This window comes from Theobroma cacao, chromosome 2 (genome assembly GCF_053813885.1).
Source record: "Theobroma cacao isolate CCN51 chromosome 2, ASM5381388v1, whole genome shotgun sequence".
In the NCBI taxonomy this organism is placed as follows: domain Eukaryota; kingdom Viridiplantae; phylum Streptophyta; class Magnoliopsida; order Malvales; family Malvaceae; genus Theobroma; species Theobroma cacao.
In genome coordinates, this window is record NC_142640.1 from 49,420,925 (window position 1) to 49,430,798 (window position 9,874).

The window sequence follows — 9,874 nt, forward strand, 5'->3', positions numbered from 1 at the left end:
TGCACTAAAACACAAGGAGAGCTCTTACGGTTTTCACAAACTGAAGGAATGCTGTCATATATCTTGGAAGAAATCATGCAACATTATTTATGAATAATACAAGTTGTTCGTAACCACCCAAAGACAGCCAACCAAGTGTAGCCAAATTTCAGGCTAAGAAATGTACAAAGGCAATCCCCAAGGATCATGATAACCTCACTTCTCAAAGCCGATGAAGCAACAATGTCCTAGTTCCCTCTATAGTATCCTCAATTAATACATTAAAGCCTGTTCTTGTAATTAGGTTAATGCAAGAGATGGAGGATTACCTGCGGGACATCTTTGCCTGCGAGGCCGTCTAGTTGTCTTTCCCCATCCGGTAAGGCTTCTATCCTCCAGCCCCACTTCAATATTATTTAGCTGCTGCATCAATGGCGCGCAAGTTGTGGCAGCTGCCAAAGCAGGAGAGGGGCTAGTTACTGACCGTCGCCTCCCCCTGCCACACCCATTTCTAGTAGAGTTTCTTCTTGTCAATCCTGAATGCCATGAATGACCTGTTGCTCTCATAAGCCCTCCAAATGTCTGAAGATCTTCTGTTACCTCATGCCTTGATAGGGAAGCAAGGCCTGGAAGGATGTCCCTTTGGAAGTCCCTCCGCTGCCTTCCCCGCCTTCCCTGGCCCTTTCGAGTTCTAGGTGTTAGCAAAGAGGTAGTTCCTGTTTCTTCCACTTTAAAGTTTTCAGGAACTAGAGGCTTGGGCATATAATCCTCTTCCTTGGTTTCTTCTAAATTCAGAATCATTGATTCAAAGTAATCAATCTCTTCTGAGGAAGATTCATCTCGATCCCCATCTTTACCTCTCAAAAGAGCCTCAAACTTGCTCTCAAGATCCTCACCAAAAGAGGAAATCGTCTCGACAAACCAATTAAGGGGGTCTGTCATAGAAGTTTCAGATGAATAGCGATTGACATCATCAAAATGACTGTACTCACCAGATGATGAGATGGCAACTATTGCCTCAGCTGCACTCTTGATAAGTTCATCCTGCAGGAAGTCATCTTTGCTTTGTGCTGATTGCAAGGGTAATTCGCGTGCCTTTTCCAGTAATTCTTCTCCATGAATGACATCTTCAGGCTCAGGAACTAGTGGAGCTTCCAAATCTATCCCTCCAGTCATCTTCACACAGGTAATTGGAACAGAGGCTACAAAAGAAGCTTCATCCTCAGTAACACAGGAGTTCAAGTCAATTTGATGTCTGAAACTTGATAATTTTGTATCTGGTTCCTTCTCTGTGGCTGAATCCTCTGCAACAACGTCTTGGCTCACATCAGGAACATTCACATCACATGGTAAGTTAATATCAAGTAACCTATTTCTCCCCTTATTTTCTGCTTCACCTTCAGATGGTTGAGGAACAGACACATAGGGGGAGGTGTAAGATGACTCATTCTTAGAAACATAAGGCTTATCAAAAATGGGAATCCCTAGAATCTTTTTATTATGCAGGCATTCACTTATTTCACTTCTGCTGGCCTCGACATTATTGGAGAATGAAACTGACTTCATATTCTGTGTAAAAATTTGACTGAAACAATTTCCAGTCTCATTTTTATTAGTTGAATGCTTTGGAGAGGACTGGGAGAAGCTCAACTCTCCAACATTCAAATCCCTTCCTGCACTTGTGGCCTCATTCTTACAAGCAGGCTTGGCTCGTAGCCATGGCAACCCTGGAAGACGGTCCTCATGCTTTCTTCCTCCGTCTATTTGAGGACCCCGTTGCGAGACTGGCTCATTAGATGAACTGTTTGAAAGCACCACATTCAAATTCACATCATTTGTAGACTTCATATCAACACTATTTGAGCAGTTGTATGGCTTAGTCGAACCATGAGTAGGGAATTGCTCAGAGGCCCCCTTACTATCATTACTACAGTTCAGATATTCATAACTGATTGAAGGGAAGCGAATTCCAGTTTCCTTGGACGCAGATGAGGATCCATAATAAAAACCATTTCGATTAGGCAATTCACTTCCAAAACCTGGGTTAAGTCTAGAATTGCTACTCACCTGCCACTTCTCACCAAAAATCCCATTGCTCTGGGGTGATATCACAGAACTCTTACTAAAAGGACCAGATGAATTCAAATATGGGGGAGTCTGAACTGATATTGACTTCTGGCTTAAGCTACTGGAAGGCTTTTCCCAAGAAGAAACTGAATGAGACCATGGCTTTACCATATCAGAAGAAGCAAATGGATTCAAACTAGGTACATTAGAAGTCATGATTGACTCTGGATGACTGTTATTGGAGATTTCACGATTTCTTTCAGGAACTTCTAAACAATGGAGCATTCTGTCTCTTGAGAGATCTGCCTTGCTTTGATCGGTTAGCAAAAAGGTTGGAGGATCATGAGCTTTGTCAAAAAGAACCTGTGCCTGCTGGGAAGATACAGGCAACTTCTCCGGCTGAAAACCTTGAGAAACAGACATAGAGTTGCTTTTTGTGTGCCCTGCAAACCAAGACAATATTGACATGAGAATAATCAAAAATACATGTAAAATTACAATAGGACAATCCAAATATCAGTTGTAAGCAAGGTAGTACAAGACTCTGTGTCTAGCACAATAAAGGAAAGACAACACCACATAATTTATTTTCTTCAATACAAGCATACTTAATCACAAAAATGGAAATGTGACTGTCCATTATCATCTGCATAAGATGGGGCATAGAAACCATACTAATACCAACCAGCCAAAGAAGATAATACAAGACTTAACAGATAACAAGTAAAAAAAGAACTTGTAAAAAAAAGAACATAATGCAAGTTCAGTAGTCACAAGTGAGCATTACCTGCTTCAAACACATGGGAAAAGAATCCTCTAGCATTTCCATTGTTCTCAAAATGTATTGTATTTATGGACCTGTTATCACTTTGGTGATGAAAATTCACAGAAATGCCTTTAGGCAAACCAAGAAGCTCTTGCTTTGGTTTTGCAGGCAGTTCACGGCCTCCATGATAGGGGTCATGGCCTAGAAGTTCAGGATATGCAGAACCATTTGTTTCTTCAATCTGAACAGGCTCATTCAAGTCGGCCAAACTATTTGTGCCCCTCAAACATTGATCAGATCTTGAAGCATCTCCTTGTTGACCAGTCTTCCCAACATCACCATGAAGTAGCTTTCCACCACTCTCAGGTCCAATTTTCCCATTTCCATTCGGAAGATAACTTGACATGCCAGATGCTGTGTCATCCCTGAACTGTTCTGCTTCTTCAGTATCAATGTATTCATCTGCCGGAAGTTGAAGATCAAACATTTTCCTTCTCACTTTCGTGGGTCTGCACTCCAGCACCTCAACATCCTTTGAATTACCTCCATTTTGAGGCTGAAAAGGACCAGCCTGGATGCTGCTTCCTTTCACCGAACTCAGAGGAGAATGACTATCTGCAACACCAGATATAGATGGTCTAGCACAAACAGAGTTTGCCACAGGGAAGCTGGGGATATGCCATTTGTGAGGATCTTCAGTTGTAATTTGGGAGGCTAAGGGGCTTGATGATAATGACGGTTCAATAGGAATCCGACTTTTTTGTAATTCTTTCTTTTTAATTTCATCCATCAAGTCCCTTTGTATTCTGTACAAGCGATGGAGCTCAGACACCTAGATGAAGGCAGAGAACTCAGATACTTAAATGTCTACAAATAAAGTGGAGTATATAAACAAGCAACACTCAACTTCATTGAACATGCCAGGTGAAGCCAACGTAAAATAAATTAAATACACACATACAAACACTAGAGACTTTATTACCTGATTCTTAAATATAGCCTCATGCTCAAGCATCGTTCGCTTCAATGCATCCTTATCATAACCAGGATATGCATCCGCAATGGCCCTTGGGAAAAAGCCATTGTAATACTGACCATTAGTCAAGGTTTTATCCCCATAATAAAGTGGCCAGCTACAACTGTTAGAATCCTCGTTGAGATCCCTCATTGAGTAATATCCTGGCAAATAGCTTTTAGACTGCACTTTTGTTCCCATTCCTGGAATCAATAAACAAGTCTTAGTAATTTGACATATAATGAACAATCATAACTACAAAAATCTTAACAGTTAATTGCCAAACCAAATTACTTGCAGTGTTATCCATTGACAATATTAATCAGACCAGACAAACCATAGATAATAGATACACAGATATATCAAAAAAAGCAAATTTTCTCTAGATTCTCTAAGTATAAAAGCAATATAAAAAAAAGGGAAGAGAATCCTTCTGACAAAGATGCATTGTGCAAAAGACCTTGGAAGATGGTCATTGGAAAAGGAGGACACCATTGCACTGCAAATGCAGGGATCCTATTCTACCACAAAACAAACAAAAATAACATGAATTACAAGCAATTATGAGTCCATTTCATGCACCACTGTAATCAACATAAACCTCAGTTTCCCAGAACCCGGACTAAGGTGACACATGTGAAAATACTATAACATCTATATTAAGGCCAACAAAGCCAGGGAAAAGGTGGCATTGCTTGTGGTGCTTGTGCCAGGGATCAACTTAATTCCTGAGTTGGTAAGCACTCAATAATAAGCAAAGCAAGCTGAAGTTGATGAGTGGAGAACTGGAAGGTGATATGAATACAAGGGCCTGAATAATATATCCACCAAGAAATTCACTCCTAGAGGAAGAAAATTTCTGTCTTTGCAAACTCGTTAATAAATCCTTAAGTAAAATGTGAATACACAGAAAGAAAAATCTACAAGTCGTCAAATTTCAGGAAACCTGACAATGGCAACACATGCATCATGTTCACTTCATTTTCACATGTCTATCATTTTTCTCATTCTTTGCAGTCTATCATCTTCTTTCTAATTTCCTTGTCACATAAATTCTTTTGCTTATTTCTCATTCCATGGCTAGCACTATTTTCCCCATCTGCAAACACTCGAATCCCACAAATCAATTAAAAAGATTCAATCTCATTTTCCTTTACCTAGTTTCCTGAGCCAGTAAGAATTTGTCCATCCTCTAGACAGAATAACCGCATGTGAGACAATTGTCTCTCATGAACTTCAACCCTATTTTCAAGTGCACCCCTACCAAGGATAGCAAATGTAAATCCAACAGGCCTTGCCCACCAATAATCCAAAAAAGGTAGAGGAACAATAAAAGAAAATCTAGACCAACTTCATCACACCTGATTATGTTGCCCTCTCAAACTTGATCACCTATGATTTCCATCTAAAACACAGTTCAGTCCAGAATTTTCAGACATGACAAGAAGAACAGAAACCCATGCCCGATTCCATGAACCTTCTAACAGATAGCCACCAGAATGCTGTTATCAGTCTGACTAAAAAGTTGCTACCTTGTTGAATCATCGGTGAAGTTGCAAAATGAAAAATCACATATGGATTCAAATTCTTCTGCCAACAAAGATTGTACATATTATATGGTGTTATTCCTGAACCACCTAGTTACATATTTTATGCATGCCTATCTTTAGAATGCACAACTGTCAGTGCACTATCTTACAGCATATGACCACATTTCTCTACTGTCAGGTAACAGGCTATAGAAGTACTTGAAATGAACCGAAGTACAAAAAAGGTGAGCATCCAGGCAGAGGTGAGAGATATATATCCTGTTAAAGTAGGTTTGAAAAATGTTTGATTGATGAAATGAAGGTTAAGTTTAATAATACCTGAATTTAGACAAGTTCTTTGCATTGAAGGAGAAGAAAGACAGTTTGGTAAAAATCAAGACTTATCCATGATCAAAAGAGTTTAAAGAAAGAGGGAGGGACGTGGGAAGATAGAGAAAATCATAATATCAACTTCCCTTAAGTACCCTATGCTAAAACCCATGTACAACGCATATGTTGAGGATTATTCCATCAACAAAAATCTAATAGCGGCAAGAAAAGAAAAAACAAAGAAGTAGGAACTTTGAACCACCTTTAACTTCAAAGAGAGAAACTCAGTGGACTTCTTGCTGTCAGTGGTTTGACAACTAATTTAAGAACTAAGAACTTCAACCATAATTGAATAATCAAAATAGTGAAATAAAGATAATTTAGAATGCATGTCACCAAATATATTTATAGCATTATTATATTCTGGTAAAAACCACTGCCCAACAGTTCATGCTAAAATGAGAGATCACTACTTCACATCCAACAACTATTGCTTAATTCCCCTAAGATTCACACTGTTGTTTAACGGTAGAAAAATAGTTGACCTGAACTGCATTCCAGATTGCCAACTAATACCTTGTCAAAGCAACAAATATTATTGAATGGACTCACATAAAAATGACTAGTGAACAAAATTTAACATGTGATATGGCTGAAGGTCTAGGTCATATTCCTGGTTAATGTGTAAATTCAACAGCAACTCAAGGGAATATCCTGAACCACCACAAGAATAAAGGGCACAATCACCTAACATGGCAGAGTAAATGGCTTGTTACCAAAGAATCACAATATTGAAGAAAAACACCCTCATGGATGCTAGCCCAAATTTCAAATAATGCATGTGACAAACAGCAGCGCGTCAACTTAAAAAAGCAAGGAGCAATAATTCTGTAAATATAGCAATTAACCCAAGGAATCATCACACTTTTCTTTGGTAGAATATCTCCATACACTAAATAGTTCCTATACATTGTTTCAGCTTAACTGTGAAAAATTTGCCCTATTATCAATGGCAAAGTAGCAAAATCATAAACTCATAACTAATGCCACCAAAAGCAGACACATAAAACCAAGATTTAGAAGTACAATGTAAGCCACAACATCATCAATTAATCACCACACCCACTTCTTACATGTTGAAAATTCCCAGATACAGACAAAATTTTGCAGAAAAAGGTCCTGATAAAGCAGGAAAGTTAGGAACCCTATGATCAAGAAAGTAAAATCCTTTACTATTTATGAAGAAAGGAGAAAATAAGAAGCTAAATTAGTATGCAAAGTTAATAAAGTAGATCCCACATAACTAATACCTAAATTAATATGGCATATTAGCATATATTAACAGCTGAACATATCATTACAAAAGCTATGATCATCCATCAAATCAAAAATACCATCAATCCCAATCCAGAAACCACAAAATAGAAGCTAAAGGAAAAATTCACAAATAAATGAAGAAAAAAAAGAGAAGCTACAGTTAAGAGTACAGGTTTAATTAACTCAATTACAAAGCCACTATAACCCCACGATTTATCAGACTCAAAGAAAAAAACTAGGCAAAAAAAGAATAAATAAGTAAATAAAGAAAATAAAGAAAACCCAATTAACCAAATCATAAGATAATAATAAATAAAATATCTATAAGTCAAATTACTAGAAAGTGAAAAAGAACAAATTTTACCTCAGACCCACATCCTCTAATCACCTCTCCTTCAAGATTCTCCTATGGATTTAGCTGCTATACTTCCCCATCATAGATAATTCACAGCTTCCAAACTTCCCAGAGTATCAACAAAGATTAAAGCTTTACAACAACAACAAAAAATACACAGTAATAAATACAGCTAGAACAACAAAGTGGGTGTTTTGTTAACACCATTAAAGAAGCTTAGATCGTCATCAGGTTGAAGGAAAAAAAGCAGGAGATTTCGATCTACTGGGCCACTCTTTTCTCTCTCTCTCTCTCTCTGTCTCTCTCTTTCTATTCCCTCTCTCTCTCTTAAACTAAAAAGAAAGAATATTGTTGAAGTTCTAATTTTTATTTTTGTTCCTAGAGAGAGAAGGTTGAGAAGAAGAAAAAAAAAAAAGAAAAGTTTATTGCTTTGCGGTGGTTTAGAGAGAGAAAGAGAGAGATCCCAGATAAGAAATCTTCACACAAACAAACGACCTTCTAAGAACAGTGACATGAAATTTGTCAACATCCGGTCTCTTTTTATTCTCTGCTTTTTCTTCACTTCTCTCTCTCTCTCTCTCTCTCCTCGCACATTTCTTTTTTTCTTCTCTCAAAACTTATTATTTTTCTCCCCTTGGGGTTTTGAGGAACTATAAAAGAAATGGGCATTTCTAGATTCTCTCCACCTTCCTTGCTTTTGGCACAGATATTTAACAAAAATTAATATAAACCCATTATTTATTAAGGCCTAGTTTGGCATTAAAACATCTTAATCTAGATTTTTAACCCCATTGATCCCAATTAAACTCGACTTATTACCATCAAGCAAACACAACTCCATTGAAATGTCAAAATTAGCATACCATTTTACCACGTCAAGAACCAGAATTAGTGCAACAAGAAAGCCTGAAAAGAATGAACAAAACAAAATCTCCTAATCCAGTGGGTACTGGCAATTAATCAGACCTAATTTACATTGAAAATTTTCCGTTTTAAGCAGTGTTTAATTGGCTAATGCAGCAGACAACAAGTGGGGCCCCCTGATACTGTGTGAAGGATGAGGTTTCTTGAGGCTTAGGAGAGAGAGAGAGAGAGTTCCACTAATAAATGCCCGCCAGTATGGGACATATTACGAGATTAGGTTTCTTTCGATACTGCCGTAGTTGTGGTCGATTTTCATTGGCTGATCCTCTGCGCCTTTAACAGCGAAAGGCTAATTTGTGGGTACTGTTTACTAAGTCATGAGTTATTGTTGTTGTACTACTACTTTTCTTTTTTTATTATTATTTATTTATTTATTTAAAAAATAAATAAAAACCCAAAATAAAAAAAGAAAGCGAATTGTTTGCAATCTAACACGTGGCATCTTTTTGCAGGATATCTTTCAGATTATCATGGGATGTGGCCAAGAACAGAGAGAGAGAGCCAATCCCTAGAATGTTTACAAAGAAATAAAAACCCTTAGATTTTATTTTCTTGCGTTTCCATTTTAAGTGGTTCTAAACATAAATACGTCTTCACGTTGAAAAGGAGAGTCAATTATTTTACTCATAATAATAATAATAATTTTAACACATAATAAGAATTTAAATACAAAATTTGAATCTTACATATGAGTCCGATTCATCATTAATAATAATCTCAAATATAAGTTTTTAATAAAATATAATACATCTCGAATCTGTTCATTTTGTATATTAAAAAGAATATAAATAATATCTGCAAAGTAGAGAATTTTGTAATATAAAATGACGATGAGACTACATAAGTAAAATTTAAATACATATACATATGATATAATTTTTTTTTACGTCAACACATATATCATTGTATTCATTATTTTGGTATGTAATTATATGTTTTTTACATTACATGTAAAAAAAGTGCTGTCACATATCAAATATTTAATGGCAAATACTATATTTGTCAATGTGAAATTTATGTTTCCTTTTGATTCCTTAATCATCAAGTTCAATTTTGCTCATTGATCATTACTTGCTCTTGTTTTTTGTATAGAGCAATCATATACCTTTCAAATGACCTTATCAATTGGGCATTTTGAGTAAAGAAAAGAAGAAAATTAAGGTGGGAGAGAAGAGCCTGTTTAAACCCTCTCAAAATTTTACTTTATATTATTAAAGGAAAATAAAACTTTGATTTTATACATAATAATAATAATAATTAATTTGGTATCCTTGCATAGAATTTTGCTGACCCAAAAATAGAAATAAAAAGAATGGGGTTAAGGAAGCTTCATCCCCTTTCTCGGGTGAGTCTTAATTTGACTTAGATCAATGTTAAACAAGATAAAACAATATACTTTCACATATTTCCACCTACTTTTTCTTTTTCTCTTTTTTCCCCCTTTATTTTGTTTTTTGTTTGGCAGTGAATTTGACATTGTCTGCATTGAAGAGCAAAATTGAGTTATGCACTATGTATATAATATGCAGGGTAATTTATTTGGAATGTACTCAATGAAATGTATCCACAAGAAAATGTAGGGGAATTGCTAT

The 9,874-nt window shown here is 36.4% G+C and overlaps 1 protein-coding gene and 1 long non-coding RNA gene across 2 annotated transcripts; both read right to left on the reverse strand.

Annotated features, from left to right (window-relative positions):
- Positions 1–30: 30 nt before the first annotated feature.
- Positions 31–7,808, reverse strand: LOC18610310 (uncharacterized). Its single transcript, XM_007045895.3, has 4 exons — positions 7,368–7,808; positions 3,795–4,030; positions 2,834–3,644; positions 31–2,489 (listed from the first exon to the last, which is right to left on the reverse strand). Exons 2-4 carry the CDS (start codon positions 4,026–4,028, stop codon positions 280–282), a joined length of 3,255 nt encoding a protein of 1,084 aa, XP_007045957.1. The 5' UTR covers positions 4,029–4,030; positions 7,368–7,808; the 3' UTR covers positions 31–279.
- LOC148764387 (uncharacterized) lies at positions 4,854–6,138 on the reverse strand. Its single transcript, XR_016024727.1, has 2 exons — positions 5,189–6,138; positions 4,854–5,087 (listed from the first exon to the last, which is right to left on the reverse strand). It is a non-coding gene; the product is annotated as an uncharacterized LOC148764387 (long non-coding RNA).
- Positions 7,809–9,874: the final 2,066 nt, after the last annotated feature.